General features: G+C 43.2%; 1 protein-coding gene across 1 annotated transcript; it reads left to right on the top strand.

Annotated features, from left to right (window-relative positions):
* Positions 1-277: 277 nt before the first annotated feature.
* nme7 (NME/NM23 family member 7) lies at positions 278-14,991 on the top strand. Its single transcript, XM_019897218.1, has 12 exons — positions 278-547; positions 1,329-1,436; positions 1,831-1,997; positions 2,264-2,374; positions 2,755-2,805; positions 3,567-3,762; positions 4,375-4,480; positions 7,800-7,864; positions 8,423-8,491; positions 8,603-8,704; positions 13,228-13,335; positions 14,308-14,991. Exons 1-12 carry the CDS (start codon positions 545-547, stop codon positions 14,338-14,340), a joined length of 1,119 nt encoding a protein of 372 aa, XP_019752777.1. The 5' UTR covers positions 278-544; the 3' UTR covers positions 14,341-14,991.
* The last annotated feature ends 2,257 nt before the right edge of the window (positions 14,992-17,248 follow it).

The raw sequence follows: 17,248 nt of genomic DNA, 5'->3' as shown, positions 1-17,248 counted from the left end.
ACCGATCCTACTCTTCCAATCCAGCCATTCAAATTCACTCACCTTTTGAATAATGTATTGGATGAATGGTTAGATCTATGTAATATGTTATGATGAAGTACTTTACTCGTGCATTCTTTACGATCCACGTGATGTAATTCTTAAATGTGCTATAAATCGTTTCAATTATTTAGTAATGCACCGGCGTCACAGCGTATTTCCGAACTTGCCCATAGTTACTATAGAAACCAATGCGGCGTTCAAAACCCTCTGAAATTTTATTGACACATTTCATCTCCAAGTCTTAGCCCACGAGTAACAAGGACATATATTACGTCTTGAGTGGTTATAAATTGTAACATATAGTCAAAAACAACGACAGATTGGGCATTAAATATATTTAGGAACATTGCAACGCCCCATTAAATATCAAGGAATTCATTACAGCTTCGTCTTTACATTTTACATTGGAACTGGAACGCACCATGAGCACAGCCGAAGCTACCTAGCAAACGCTTGCCGAGCTAAACATTTGGGACATGAGGACTTCGTTAACGACTAAATAATGGCAAGTTGAGTAAAACTCATATTTCATATTCAACAAACAACACGAACGCAATTTTGTTAGCTTTTCATTCGCCTCCGATAAAAACAACAACAAAAAGTCGCCGAAAGCTTTCAATTGTGTTCCCCGAATATTGGTCTTCACGGACGCTAGTACTCCGGTTAACGCTAATTGACGATCTGTAGTCTTTTTTTTTTTTTATATGATATACACAATTGTGGTGGCTTAATGAGCTGTTATCAATATTTGATTGGTGTCTGTCTCGCGAGTTCATTTACTTTAAACTGTAGAGTATGTGAGCTTTTTTTTCTGTTGCCATGGGGATTGTTGCTACAATAAAACCTCTGCAACACTAGCCGCACTTGCACAAACGATAAATAATTTGATAAAGTCATGACATATTTGTGCCCCCACCCAAAAAAAGAAGATTGATTCATGTCAATAGGGAGTGCTACTACGCTATATTTGTTTTTGGGTAGTTCAGTGTCAAGCATAAACTATGTTTGGCTTGATAATGAACAGCAGCATGGCAAAAGACTCCAATTGAGTCTTATAGAAGGTAAAATTCTTAAAATGGGGCAGGGAAACGTCAGTATTGCTCTTGGTAAGTGATGGGAGTTAAAGCAAGTTGCAAAACATAAAGTACAGTAGGAGTCCAACAAAATATACGTTTTGCTTAGAAAAAAAATGTTTCATTGAGTCAAGAAAACGTAATAAAATGGCCATATAGCTTGTATGAAATGAGTAATTGGTATGCTTAATGTTTTTGTCTCTTTTTGCTCAGGAGGAGAAGGAGCGCTTTGCCTTTTTGGCCGATTGGTACGACCCAATGGCAGCTCTGGTGCGGCGCTACCAGCTCTTTTACTACCCCCATGACCACACTGTGGAGATGGTACGGAACAGTTCTACTTATTTATTTACTTTATTTAGGAATGTACTTGCCTCCCAATCTACGATCGCACTCAGGTGAGATTTCAGCGATCATGAAATAAATGTGTTGATTTTTTTTTTCTTGAGCACATCAGATTTTCATAATATCATACAATACAATATGTAAGAGAGTAAATATATTTAGTAACATTCATAAATTAAGGCTTATGTTTAGCAGTTGAGTGAATAAACACCGCTGGTCCTTCCTGAAGAATATGAATATTATTTATTGCTATGATGATGGCTTATAGCGTTGTTTTTCTGTGTTATTTTAAGACAGGCCTTTTTCATGCCTCATTAGCAACACATTATCACCACTGTTCCACGCTGATGGACTTTTGGTGTTTTTATGACAGTTTGACGTGAAGAACCAGCGTATTTTCCTGCGCCGGACCAAATACGGCGACCTGCACCAGAGGGATCTGTTTGTGGGCAACCGGGTCAACGTCTTCTCGCGGCAGCTCAACATCGTCGACTACGGCGACCAATACACGGCCAGCAAGCTCGGCAGCAAAAAAGAACGGTAACGGCCTCACCTCATCAACAAAAACCGCCTCGGGATTATTTTTAGAAGCTCCTTAAGCAGAAGGCCAGACGTGAGCGGGGCGTCAGATCTGAATAATCACACGAGACGGGGTCAAATGATGACTGGTGTCATTTTTCAAGAGATATTTTGGAAGCAAATCTCATCCGGATTCATATTTACTGCATATTTGTTAATCTCAAAAGTCACAGTCAGAGCATTTAATGCTCATAATAAATGCAATCAAATGACGTGATGTCATACAGGACCCTCGCGCTACTCAAGCCGGACGCCGTCAGCAAGCTTGGAGATGTCTTGGAAATGGTCACCCAGGCCAACCTGATGGTCACCAACGCCAAGATGACGCAATTGACATGGTAATTCATTATTGAAAGCATTTATTTATTGACAATAAAGCTGACTTGAACTTGAACTTTATACAAAGAGACTAGTTTGTAGGTGTCCTTTAACCCGATGTGATGTTTTAGACTTGATGCTCGTGACCATCCATGCACACGTGGACTCGAACATACCATATGTTTTGGAATTAGTTTCCACTTTATTAGCCATAAACACACGTATACAATGGCAATTATTGATGCAGTTCGCGTTGCCAACTAGTCCCGCTATGTTTGATTCATATCAGTTGTTCAGCTCCCCTCATTCGTTTCCTTATAGAAACCAGAATAGAGTTCTGTCGCTGCAACACAGCCTTTTATTCATTTTGCACACCAGTTACAATGTGTTATCATTTCAGGAGCCAAGCTGCAGACTTTTATGTGGAGCATCAGTCAAAGCCCTTCTTCAAGTGAGTGTAAATGTTGACAGCAGGTGACGTGATTCGTGATTACAATTCACAACAGACTTAAAATGTTCATCAGCTAGCAAAACCGGCAACGTAGATCAATAGAAATTGCCCAGATTCTTGAAAGGCCAATAAAAATGAGCTGACCGGTCTTACTGGGCAGATTAGCAGCTGAATCGTTCAATGAAAACAAAAGCAGGCAGTTGTGGCTCGGAGGAGTAAATTTGGGCTGAGTCCCAATTTGGGCCAATGAAACGAGTGAAGGCAGTTGTTGCTAGGCAGGATAAAATAAGCCTGAATCACATTTGGCCAATGACAGCAGTTCATACAGTTGCTAGGTAGAAGAAATTGGGCTGAGTCCCACCTTCACAACAGGTCAGTGAAAACCGTGTGTGCAGAGTAAAATGGGCTGTTTTGCGACTGCCCAATAGGCCAATGAAAACAGACCATACATCTGTTGCTAGGCAGAATAGATGGGGCTCAGTCACAACTGCCCAATACCCCAATGAAAAGAAAGAATACAGGAACAGGAAGCCAAACAGACACACACACACACACACACACACACACACACACACACACACACACACACACACACACACACACACACACTAAATGACACTGAAGTGTATGTTGTTCAAAATACGTTGCGTTGGAATTGAAGTAACTGCTCTGTATTAAATATAACACCCACATTAGAAAAAGGATATATTTACACATAGTATATGCATATTTTTAAGCATGTCTTTGGCTGTTCTTAACAGTTCCTTGGTGCAGCAGCTGTGCTCCGGTCCCGTGGTGGCATTGGAGCTGGTGGGCGACGAGGCAGTGTCCGTCTGGAAGAACTTTGTGGGATCCTCAGACGCGGCGGTGGCACACAAGGAGGCGCCGCAGAGCGCACGCAGCCAGTTCGGGAGAGATTTGGCACACAGCTCTGACTCGCTTACCTTCGCCGCCAGAGTAAGCAATTTCATGTCCCTTCCAGACTTTCGCAAAGACATTTTGAACACGTTCAAAATTTGACGGCGACAAGAAACGAACCCTGATGACAAAACCTTCGTATCACTTGCAAACCACCCCCACTCAGTGAGATTTGGTCTTAATATACTACAAGTTCTTACATAATAAATAAAGTTGAGTGTTAAAGAGTTTACTATTAGTTTGATTCCTCCTACTTGGTCTTCCTCTGCTCGGAGTAATTTTTATATTACTGCTTTGGTGCCCAAAATTAATAATCGTGGCACTTGCACCAGTGCTGTTCCGGTTTTAATGTCCTCACTGATCTTATGTCCTCTAGTCTTAATGTCTACATTTGTCTTCATGTCCTCTCTTATCTTGACATACACTCTACTTTTAATTCCCTGTCCATGGCTCGATGGAGTTTTTATGTTTGGACGATGTGCAATGTCCTCCACAGGCTTTATGCCCCTCACAAGCCGCAATGCCCTGCGCACGCCTCGCGTTCTCTCAAGTCTGTCTCCACCCTCATTAATGTTTATGTCCCCTCTCGCCTTGTCTTCATAAGTCTTGGCGCCGTGTTCTAATGCAGCATTGTGTTCTCGCGGTCCACAGGAGCTGGAGTTTTTTTTCCCGACCACAATCTGCCACGGCCCCCTCAACACGGCCCTCTACTCCCAGTGCACGTGTTGCATCATCAAACCGCATGCCGTCTCCCAGGGTAAGAGCGAGTGTGGTCCTTCCCGTGGTTTCCTTTCCCCGTTTCTCGCTGAGAAACTCTCCTACTTGCGTCTTTTTGCGCTGATTCTAAAATGACATATGTCGCCAAGGACGTCTAAATTGCAACGGTAGTGCACTAATTGGTGTCAAGGAGGTGTGATCCCAATTTTAGCATCATAAAGGAGCCTTGAAGATAAATAAATTTGGCTTCCAGGATTATGTTTTTGAAAGGGAGAATGGCAACATACGAGGTTTGCGACTGAAAGACAGAGAAGGTCACAGCGAAGAACTTGAACACCATCTGCCACGAGACAACCCACAAAGAAAGGTTAGCTATGGCGACTTTGCAGTTTGGCTAACTGGTAGCTGGCTGTACATGAACTAAGTTGCCATGTTGGTTAATCGAGAAAACAATGACGTCGTAATATGATTTCAAATTTTAAATTCTGTTTGCGTGGAGTTGCTGCTTGGCTTTACTGTTGTGACCCGCCTAGCACTCCCAAATCCTTGGACGCGGATCAGTGATGTATGAAATGTTTCAGATTTAGGATTTTTAATGCCGCGCTATCCAAACTGACAGCGCAAATGACAGCTCATCCGTACTTATTAAGACACGTCGGGATCGCCGTGGCACGCACGTACCTCCCCCGCCACACCTTCCTGGAGCCGCGCCAGGGTGAAGGTTGTTGAAGGAGTTTTGCGTCTCCTGTCGAGACACGTCGATGTTTGGTTTATTCAAGATAAGCCCTCGGAGCGTGATGTTTGTTTGGCCGCCGGCGACGATTGAGCAACCGGCGCCAAATGCTCAACTGGCGTCGATGTTATGATGAGGAGGAAGCCTGGCATGTTACTTTCAAAGTCACCTCAGTCCATCTTCCAAAATGACAAAAAAAATTGGTTGTTCATGTGAACCTCACCGGATCAGACGCAAGACCTCTGTCACAAATTCACGGTCAGTTTGGATCGCACTTTTATCCCACTTACACTGGATATAGATGTCATTCGGCGCATGTTCTATTTTCTTAACAGTATTCAAAAACATTGATGACTCGTTTGCATCGGCTCTCAGCTTTAGCTTTGCCGGCTGAGATTATATAGACGTATCGGTTTATGGAGTCGATTTATTCTATTTCCTCGAAAACACTGCAGATGATTTGGTTTTATTGGTTCGCTGACTTCCAACCAGTGGACTCACCGGAAGCACATTTGCGATCGACAAGACTGGCATCCATCTTGTTAGAAACGCTATCGCGGTCTCATTCCAGACGAGTCCGCAGCGTCATGGCGGGCCGAGTCGCCCACCCCGCCCACCCCCGTCGGCGGTCACGCGTGAGCAGACGCGCCGTGCAGACATGATTGGAATCGATGAAGCTCCTGTTGCCAGGCACCATAAGTAGTAGCGGGTTGCCTAGCCGCCTCGCGTTCTCTCAAGTCTGTCTCCACCCTCATTAATGTTTATGTCCCCTCTCGCCTTGTCTTCATAAGTCTTGGCGCCGTGTTCTAATGCAGCATTGTGTTCTCGCGGTCCACAGGAGCTGGAGTTTTTTTTCCCGACCACAATCTGCCACGGCCCCCTCAACACGGCCCTCTACTCCCAGTGCACGTGTTGCATCATCAAACCGCATGCCGTCTCCCAGGGTAAGAGCGAGTGTGGTCCTTCCCGTGGTTTCCTTTCCCCGTTTCTCGCTGAGAAACTCTCCTACTTGCGTCTTTTTGCGCTGATTCTAAAATGACATATGTCGCCAAGGACGTCTAAATTGCAACGGTAGTGCACTAATTGGTGTCAAGGAGGTGTGATCCCAATTTTAGCATCATAAAGGAGCCTTGAAGATAAATAAATTTGGCTTCCAGGATTATGTTTTTGAAAGGGAGAATGGCAACATACGAGGTTTGCGACTGAAAGACAGAGAAGGTCACAGCGAAGAACTTGAACACCATCTGCCACGAGACAACCCACAAAGAAAGGTTAGCTATGGCGACTTTGCAGTTTGGCTAACTGGTAGCTGGCTGTACATGAACTAAGTTGCCATGTTGGTTAATCGAGAAAACAATGACGTCGTAATATGATTTCAAATTTTAAATTCTGTTTGCGTGGAGTTGCTGCTTGGCTTTACTGTTGTGACCCGCCTAGCACTCCCAAATCCTTGGACGCGGATCAGTGATGTATGAAATGTTTCAGATTTAGGATTTTTAATGCCGCGCTATCCAAACTGACAGCGCAAATGACAGCTCATCCGTACTTATTAAGACACGTCGGGATCGCCGTGGCACGCACGTACCTCCCCCGCCACACCTTCCTGGAGCCGCGCCAGGGTGAAGGTTGTTGAAGGAGTTTTGCGTCTCCTGTCGAGACACGTCGATGTTTGGTTTATTCAAGATAAGCCCTCGGAGCGTGATGTTTGTTTGGCCGCCGGCGACGATTGAGCAACCGGCGCCAAATGCTCAACTGGCGTCGATGTTATGATGAGGAGGAAGCCTGGCATGTTACTTTCAAAGTCACCTCAGTCCATCTTCCAAAATGACAAAAAAAATTGGTTGTTCATGTGAACCTCACTGGATCAGACGCAAGACCTCTGTCACAAATTCACGGTCAGTTTGGATCGCACTTTTATCCCACTTACACTGGATATAGACGTCATTCGGCGCATGTTCTATTTTCTTAACAGTATTCAAAAACATTGATGACTCGTTTGCATCGGCTCTCAGCTTTAGCTTTGCCGGCTGAGATTATATAGACGTATCGGTTTATGGAGTCGATTTATTCTATTTCCTCGAAAACACTGCAGATGATTTGGTTTTATTGGTTCGCTGACTTCCAACCAGTGGACTCACCGGAAGCACATTTGCGATCGACAAGACTGGCATCCATCTTGTTAGAAACGCTATCGCGGTCTCATTCCAGACGAGTCCGCAGCGTCATGGCGGGCCGAGTCGCCCACCCCGCCCACCCCCGTCGGCGGTCACGCGTGAGCAGACGCGCCGTGCAGACATGATTGGAATCGATGAAGCTCCTGTTGCCAGGCACCATAAGTAGTAGCGGGTTGCCTAGCAACAGGAGCAGCTGGGTTTTTTTTCTTTTTTTTTTTTTTTTTTTTTAAAGGAGGGGGGGAGCACACGAGCAAATTGACAGACTGAGCCAGATTGGCAAACGTCTTATCCTCATCCCGTGTGACCTTCTCTGTCTTTCTCTCGCTATCCATCCCGTTTTCCAATCCGCCTCCTCCTGACTCCCATGAGGGCGTCTGGAGTGTTGAAAGAGATAACCTGTAAGAAGTGGGTTTGGGTTTTTTTTTTTTTTTTGTTTGTTTTTTTTTGGGCAGGGCTGGCCGGCAAGATCATCAACTCCATTACCGCAGCCGGCTTTCACATCTCGGCTCTGCAAATGGTAAACACACATGCACTGTTGTCCTGTCACACTACGGAGAAAAGTATTGGGATGCCACTCGGCGCTGACAGCTCCAAGGCCTCAAAAAGCCTAACCTGGATCTTCTCCGTGTTCTTCTACGTGTACTACCACTATGAGTAGTACCACCCGTGCTTCTGCTACTTGATCGAGTCCTTTAACTAATACTACCATGTCGCTAGTTTTTGTACGAACCACTCCTCCTTCTACTTCCTGTACTACTACAATTACTTCTAGTTCTTGTACTACGAGTTTCCAACTACACACAACTACTAATTCTCCTTTAACTGTGACTAGTTCTTCTTCTAGTGCTGCTACTATTACTTATGGTTCTTCTAGTTCACCTGCTACGAGCTTCTCTACAACTACGAACTACGAATTGTTCGGCTCGTTATTTTCCTGCTACTGCGATGACTGCTTCTCTAAAAAAATGACGTCCACGTGCTTTGCATAGATTCATAGCGATGTTAGCAAATGTATTTATGTTTTATTTTTTCCCCCTCTCTCTCTCTCTCTCTATGTGCGACCCCCTCCACACAGTTCAACGTGGACCGAGCCAATGCCGAGGAGTTCTATGAAGTTTACAAAGGCGTCGTGACGGAATACTTGGTGAGCGCAACGTCGGCGCATCATCAGCTGGGAAGGAAAATGTCAAATGTCGACATGAGAGAGGGCGCCGTGACATGATTAGCAATGTGTGTGATCGTATTCCCCCCAAAGGACATGGTGACCGAGCTGTCTTTGGGAACCTGCATGGTCCTGGAGCTCCATGGCGCCGACGTAGCCAAGACCTTCCGCGAATTCTGCGGGCCCGCTGATCCGGTGAGTCGCTAACCGAAACAGCGTCAGCTTCCGACGTTTCGCCACAAACTCTCCTTCCCCGTGTGTTAATTTAACCATCTGTCGTGGAGTAAATAGAGGAAAGTACACAATTTGAAATGGCTAAGCTGCCGTTACCTCCCAAATGCGTGTCGATGACACATTCCTACCATGATGTGACTAAGTGAGCGTGTGTTCACATGACTGGTGCCTTCACAGGAGATCATGTGCATTTCTACTCAAGGCTCACATATATTTCCAATGACATACAGATTGGATTTTTGAGGCTGTATTTTTTTTTTTTTTTTTTTACTGGATAATTTTATTTATTTTTTTCCAAACGTATATTCATTTTTTAGGTTATGTATTGATAATATTGTCTTTTCATTTCCTTGTATTGATTTCCTCTTGCATTTAGCTATTGCATATTTTGTTTATATATATGTAAATGTATATTTGTATATTTTGGTGATATATATATATATATATATATATATATATATATATATATATCAACAAAATATACATTAGCTAAATGCAATAGGAAATAAATACAAAGCAAATGAAAAGACTATTATCAATGCATAATCTAAAAAAATTTATATATATATATATATATATATATATATATTGCTTCTTTTGTGTTTACATTTCCATTTTTATTTATTCGTAATCCCGTTTTTAATTAAATTATTCTTTAATTTTAGTTGGATTCATTTACTTTTATTTTGTATTGACCATTTTTTTATTTCTTGTTGTATTTACAGTGTATTATTTGTAGTCTGTTTATATTTAGTGCTGCTTTTATTGTTATTTAATTGATACAAATTGATCATTTATTCCCGTCATGCACTCGCCACGTAGCGATGTCGTCTGCGCATCTGCTTTTGCGTGTTCCCCCCTGCAGCAACTGGTGTTTTTGTTTCATGGATGATATTTCAGCAGCAGAACTCGGAAATGACGCTCTGCCTCTGTCTGAAATAGAACAGCTATTGTTGTGCATCTTTGCATGCTGTTGTGTAACTTCCAGGCAGCTGACGACACGCACGCACGCACTAAGTGTGTCATCAATGAGTGTAGCGTCTGATCGATAAAGAGGAGGGCTGTTTTTTATTATTAGCACTGACAGATCCATTAGTCAATAGTCCGTTCTGACCATCAGCCGCAATACACACGCACACGATGACCTTTGCACTGCTGTCATGGGCTCGCTCCAATTGGCTGGAGTAGTGTTGGCTAACGTCCCCCCCACCCCCCACCCCTGAACCGCGCCCCACGTCCAGCTCATTTAGAAGACAATAAATGGATGTGGCCCACTATCGAGCCAACCTCATTATTTGGTCAACCAAAGTCCAGCAGGATGTGCACTCGTGTGACATGTCAAAAGGTCTCCTGGCATGGTTCTATTCCACTCTTCGTCAGACCTTTCCTGCTTAATTGGGCTTCCATCCATCCATTTTCTCATCCGCTTTATCCTCACAAGGGTCGCGGGCGTGCTGGGACCAATCCCAGCTGTCTTCGGGCAGTAGGCGGGTTGAACCCTGAACCAGTTGCCAGCCAATCGCAGGGCACACACTGACGAACAACCATTCACGCTCATAATCACACCTTGGGACAATTTAGTTCCATTAACCTGCCGCGCATGTTTTTGGAATGTGGGAGGAAACCGGAGTACCCGGAGAAAACCCACGCAGGCATGGGGAGAACATGCAAAGTCCGCACAGGAAGGCCAGAGCCGGAATCAAACTGCGCACCTCTGCAATGTGAGGCCAGCGTGCTAACTAGTTGACCAAGCCAGCATAAAAAAAAAAGAAAGAAAGAAAAAAAACTTGCTGAAACTGTGTTGTTCACTTTTTTTAATCAAAAAAGGTGCTGAGTCACATTCCTGCTGACAAGCTCGTCGCCACGGCAACAGCACCGGCGTTGCATCCATTAGCTTTCACGTCACGCACCTGTAGCCCCTAAACCACACACACACACACACGCGCATGCACACACACACACACACACACACACACACGCAGGCGCGTTCTCTGTCACACACATGGCAAGGCTGTAAGTTCTTGATTAATAGAAAGGACAAACATCTGTTTCAAGGGTACAAGGTTTCACTTCATTTGTCTACCTCAGGAAAAAAAGCCCGTTGGCGTGTCAACTCTGGGTTTATGGCATTTGAAAAAAAGAAAGAAAAAAAAGCCCAGACGAGGATGAAAACCTGATTTTATTCACGTTGCTATCGAGCTCTTGTCTACGTGTGATGAATACATATCAGTATATGATTATCCACTGACTGACGTCCCTGCGAATAACTGAAGAAGGAGGGGTTCCTAATAACTTTTTTGGTCCTTCCTAATATGAGCGATGATGATTGTCACAGTCCTCCTCCACCTTGTTGACGTGCTAATGTGATGGTGAGAAGATTTTGTCCCGACCTCTAACTTTACTGTCGCTTCTGTGCTGTAACGCTGAGGCCTTTTGTGTTTGTGAAAATGTAATGTCAGACTTTTATATTATCGTACTGTGGATTATATGGTAGTGTATTTATACATGAAAAAAATTAAGGGACAATACAAAGTGATCCGTTTCTCAGATGTTGCTATTTGCAGATAACGTTTCAGTAAAGTAACATTTTTTGTTTAGTCGATAATATAAAATGGAAGAAAAAAAATCCAAATGTATGAATTCAATGTTCTGATGCCACGACGCCTTTTGCCAATTTCATCTTTGGCCTCCGAATCACTGACTTTGAAATTGCCTTTTAAACGGCGTCTTTTAATTTCCCTGCTGCATGCACGCGCAGATTGACGGACGCGGCAAGCCGTGACGCCAGCGAGGGGTCCAAGCTCTCGCTCAGTCAACACAATCCAATTACAGTTGAGGAGGAAGGTCGCTCACCAGGAACCGACGCAATTACGCAAACATCTCTGTCATGGAACTAGCAAATGCAGCCCCCAAGGCCACTTCACCACGAGCTCCAAATTCCGAAGTGCGGGGAAAGTGTGCTTCTCTAATGTTTTGCATCACTCATTTTTAGATAAAAAAAAATATCTGCTGTCAATATTTTTAAGCATTTCACAGTCTGATCATGCTTCGCGCTGTTCGACTCGTTCACTCTCACGTTCATTCCCCCCTGACCTTCACAGGGCAACAGTGCATTTTTCTGTATCTGCAAAGGTGGTGGAAACATAGACAGTTCTCTGGGCGGTTTCAAACCCACACTTGAAATCTTCCCCCACGGTCCTATAAAAATACACAATAGGTATACTTGACATACACGGGTAAAACTAAATTCATTTTAGTAGACGTGTCAAATTTGACCTGCAACAGCCTGTGTTTGTTTTTGTGTATTTTTAGCTGAATTAAGGAACCGAATTACATTTCAATATAATACAGCTATACTGTATTTATAGCGCTCTCACAACAGATGCGTCTGTAACAAAGAATGACGGCGTGTTTCTGTTGCTGTCTCTGAAAGGTGAATGGAAAAAACTTGATGTGATTACACCTCTGAAAAGAAATGCGTTTTAAAAGTAACTAAGATAAACTTCAAGTGACATCATTAGTCGAACGACACATAAATCTGCACGTACGTAAATGGTAGCATTCGCTATGCTAACAGCCCTGAACTAACATTAGCATGCTAACGAAGCGCATGACAAGTACGTACGACACAGACGTAGCGTCGCCAACAGAATAGAATAACACACGAAACGGCGGCATGAGTTTGCTCGCGATGGAAGTACACTTCATGAGAAGATAACCGTGTTAATTTGAGAACTATTGATAGCTCCGAAAGTTGAATAACTGCGTCACTCTCAGTATCGTAATTTATCGCTCTCCAGCCACACTTTTTCCTGTCTGGCGTTACGCCATTCAATGTACGGAGGGCCCACAAAAATAGCAACTCCGGCATTCACCTGCCAAAAAAACAAAACAAAAACGCACGAGTCTTTTGTACGCAGTAAATGACATTAATCGTTGATGGTGACTTGGTGTGTTTTCCCTGTGTGTTGTACGTTAAAAAATCATTGAAAATGATGCACATCAAAGGCGCGTAAGAGCCTCTTTCTATTCGAGGACAATGAAGGACGTCGGGAATTGTGTTCCTGTGGCAACTTCCTGCCATTTACAAATGGGACCGAATTTCCTCACGATCTGGTTTCTTTGCCGGCTTGTGTTCCATAGAATTAACACTCAGCCTTGTGTGCCTGAGTGTGTTGGGACCCGGTGGGAGGGTTTCAATTCCTGGAGGCTAGGCGCAGTGACCTTCAAGAAGGACACTCAAGATGCTGCCTGTGTTGCCAACACACATTTTGGGTCTAACTGAAAGACAGCAGCACTCACTTTTGGAGCCATTCATTGGGCAATGTGATTAGTACGGGATTTGTGAGTCGTAGCGTGTGTAAATAATTGTCCAGGTGTCCCTAATCAAGTGTCGAGCAGGGGTCATAAATTTCAGTGTCAGAATCTGGCTGGCAGAGTGTTTCCTGATGCGAACCTTATTTCTCCGTTTGGTCTTTCCACAGGACATCGCTCGTCACCTGCGACCGGCCACGCTGCGAGCCATTTACGGCACAGACAAAGTCAAAAACGCCGTCCATTGCACAGACCTTCCTGAAGATGCCATCCTGGAGGTGGGTGTTAAGTTATAGTGCGCACAATAGTTCTGTGAAATGGGCGCATCTTGACCAGAACATAAGAGAGAATCCACGCGAAATTCAATAAAAAAAGCTGGGCAGAAATCAAATATTTTGGAGACAAAAAAATAGTATTGTGATGACTCATTTTGAAATTTTTTTGGGACCTGATATAGTGTTTCATATAAATGTGGGTACCCCGGAGGGCAAGAACTATTTTCCAAAGAAGTTTTTTTGTTTGCCACATGGCCATTTCACAACACTCTGACCTGAAACGTTTGAGCTACATCGCTGCATATCCGGGAATTTTTGCTGCTCTTTGGTTTTGTGGGATCACGTGTGATCACACGAGACGGCTTCTTGTTGTCACATCAGCAAGTGGTGAGAGCTCTGACCAAGGCTCGAGTGTTAACAGCCAACACTAGCAAGGTAAGCAAACTTCTCTTTATAAAAAAATGTACATCTCTGGACACAAGAAATCTTTTTAGCGTGGATACCAGTAAATCTGGAGAGTTTATAATACGGGAGTACCAGGGACAATCATCTTTTGATGATTTTCTTGGTGCAGAATATATACGAGTGTGCGATATACCAGGGAAATAACTATACTTGTAAAAATGTTTGCTTCGCGTGACCCATTCCTATTTGGTGCCATTTGTACACGACAACCTGGTAACCTTTTCCAGGCAGTGTGATAGGGTGTTTGTTACCCACCCCACAAAAGTCTCATGACCGCAGCGCGGGCCCCGATCCCGCTTGCCTCAGATCTCTCACAGTGTGACGGGAACAAGAATGACGGCGGGATTTGAAACAAAAGCTTTTGTGTAGCGGCGAAGGGGTGGAGCGGCGAAGGGGTGGAGCGGCAGCGGCGACGGTGGTGTTGGGGAGGGCAGGGGCGGTTGAATAATGCCTCCTTGTTAACCATTTGCCACTTGAACCTGACGGGGGCGGCCATTTTGTGGTCCACAGGTGCAGTATTTCTTCAAAATCCTGGACGGCTGACTCCAAACAAAGTCATGACACATCAAGATTTTGTTGTTTCTCACAGATAAAAGTGCGACCAGAAGACCCCTGACAAGTGTTTAGATAATTAGTATCATCATTACTCGGGCGCAACCGATTAATCGAGACAAAATTAGCTCCTTTATCATTGGCAGAATTTTTTCAATGTTTGACTAGCATCCGTTTTAATTTTTTTTTCTCAACAGATACTAGTAAGTGTTTGAGAGCGGAGACAGTAACAAGATTATTTTTGCGATTTTGAAGTCACCCTTTTATCTGTTTGATTTTCATTATGATTCAAATTTGGCCCGGTTGTTAACTACGCTCTCTTCTCTGTGGTATGTCAAATACAGAAGACTTTTATTTTTACTTTACAGGCCATGAAACATCACAGCTCAAATGAACTATAGTTTGAAGTATTGATTTTGATTTGAGAATTCATTTTAGTGCATAACAGTCTTGTTCCGGAAAAATTGATGTTTCCACGGAATGCTTATTTTACTCATTCTAATCACGATAAAGATAAAATTCAACTTCAACAAGATCCTAGACAGCTGATGGAAAGAAACTGACACACAACCACCACTTGACTTTGTTGTTGTTGTTTTATTGTTTCAGCCAGATTAAATAAAGTGACCAGAAGGCTCCTGACAGTGTTCAGATTATTTTCTTTTCATTTTTTTTTTTGTCGACATGTAACAGGATACTGCATTGATACTTTTTTTTTGTTTCGTTTTCAACCAGCGACTACTTTGGTATCAGATTCAAAACATGACATTTCTGAGAGAAAGAGAGAGAGAGAAATAAAATGTACAACTGCATAAATATAAAATTCTTTCACCATGAACATGACTAAAACATTCAACAGTATAAGGACTCTGCTAGGAACTACAAAAAAAAAAAAATACAAACGACAAAGGGGGTCGGGGGAGATGAAAAGCGTACAAACAATGGATCCTTCCTTGATGGTGTCCAGTACCGCGCTAGTATTTCAGTTAGTCGCAAACACACAAACAAACACACGCGCAGGCACACGCGCACAGAAGCGGACGAGACGAGATTTTACGACACAAACACGTCAGTAGTAGTAAGTAGTAGTAGTGGAGTTGCAGTTTTGTTTTTGTTTTTTTTTTTTCCCCATAGACAGTATGGACGCGTCTCCAGGAGGAGTAAAATTCATCATCATGTACAGCGGAATAAATATGATTTCATTTGCTTTGCTATTGCTATGCCACATCCTAAAAACCTGGACAAAGACAAGAGAAGCCCGGGTGGGAATGAAGCGCACACTTTTTTTTTTTTCTTTGCAAGTGAAATACGGTCCTGTAGAGCAGTGATTCTCAACTGGTGGGCGGGGGCAGCACCTAAACGTGATTTGGTGGTGGACAGGGAGTGGAAAATGGAAGACGCGCCCTCACTTTACGACGGTAACCGACATATGGCAGTGTAGGATAAAATGATTTCAAGTCAAATTTGTAGTTAAAAAAAAGTACACTTTCTTTTAACCAAGTACAAAAATTATGAGAAACCACGTTTCGTTTCGGAAAAAGTTCCTAATTTTATAATAGTCTCGTATTAATTTATATATATATATATATATATTAGTTGCAATGTTATGGCAGTTTCATGTTTTGAGCAAAAAAAAAAAAAGTCATGTAAAAAAATGTTTTACCTTTAGAAGGTAACTAAGAAACTGAGAAACCATACAAATATGTAAGGGCCTCATTGGAGTTACTGCAAAAACCACAAATCGAACTTGTTTTTAAATCAGGAGTTAAAAAAATAGAAGCAGTTATTTATTCAACTCCCTTTTGAAAAAGGAGTTTGGCAAAAAAAAAATTTAAAAAATGCTTGAAATATCTCAACGTTCTTAACGTGAGGACAATTTGCAATTTTGGCACAGATTTGAGCAAGAAACATCAAGTTGGCGTGCAGAAAATGATGCGGGGGGCTGGATCTGGCCCCAAGGCCTAAAGTTTGGCACCTGTGTCTGAGAACGGTGATTCCCAACCGGTGGAAAATTATTCAATGTCATTTCATTGGTCCAAAAATTAGGATTTATTAACCACAAATATTTGTTCATATATGTCAGAGATGGAAAGTGACAGGCAGAAGAATAACATGCTCTTCCAACACTTTTTGTTTGGTGATGTGCCAAGACAATGTTTTGAATGAAATTTTTTTTTTCTTCAAATATTGTTACCTTAATAGCATAATTGCCCGAGCCATTTTGACCTCTGTGTAGATTCTCAGTCATCCGGGTTGTGTTAAATCTGCAAAAAGTTGAATCAGGGCAACTGGACTCGTCTTAAGTCTGTTGTGCCCTGTTTTTGAAAAGTCCCCCCCCCAAAAAAAAACAAACAAAAAAAAAAACGACTTGTTGCAATGATGCTGTTAGGCTAACAATATTTTGAGGGAAGTAAAGAAACACGAGTTGAGAACCGCTGCTGTATAGTGTGAATGCTTAAAGACTACTAGAGTGGTGTTTTTTTTTCTTCTTCCTAATTTGACTTTATCATCTCCATTGGCTCTACTGGTTTTTTTTTTTTTTTTTTTTTTTTGGGAGGGGGTGGGGTTGCTTTTCAAAAGAAAAACTGGTGGAGGTGAGGGGGGTGGTGGTGGTGAGGAGTGCGCGCCGACTGACGAACCGACCGAAGAGGTCACGAGTTGATGGTCAACTTGACATCGAATCGTCCCTGATAGCGGTCCTTGTCGCTGTAATCGATGTTGGCGCCGTACGCCTTGCACTCGATGCGCACCTCCGTGCCCAACGTGACGTTGGTGAACTGGATAGCCACCAGCGGCTGAAGGTAGTTGGGGTGCAGCAGGCGGCCGTAGTACGGGTAGTACTGCAGCGGGAAGCTGCCGTCGAAGCCGAAGTAGTTGAGCTCGCCGGTCTTGTCCGGGT

The sequence above is a fragment of the Hippocampus comes genome, unplaced genomic scaffold (assembly GCF_001891065.2).
Source record: "Hippocampus comes isolate QL1 unplaced genomic scaffold, H_comes_QL1_v1.1 scaffold22, whole genome shotgun sequence".
In the NCBI taxonomy this organism is placed as follows: Eukaryota; Metazoa; Chordata; class Actinopteri; order Syngnathiformes; family Syngnathidae; genus Hippocampus; species Hippocampus comes.
This window is presented reverse-complemented; position numbering and strand designations above follow the sequence as displayed.

Coding starts and splice junctions, on each gene's coding strand:
- nme7 (XM_019897218.1), top strand. Junction 2,806..3,566: donor CAGTCAAAGCCCTTCTTCAA/GTGAGTGTAAAT, acceptor TGTTCTTAACAG/TTCCTTGGTGCAGCAGCTGT. Junction 7,865..8,422: donor ACATCTCGGCTCTGCAAATG/GTAAACACACAT, acceptor CCCTCCACACAG/TTCAACGTGGACCGAGCCAA.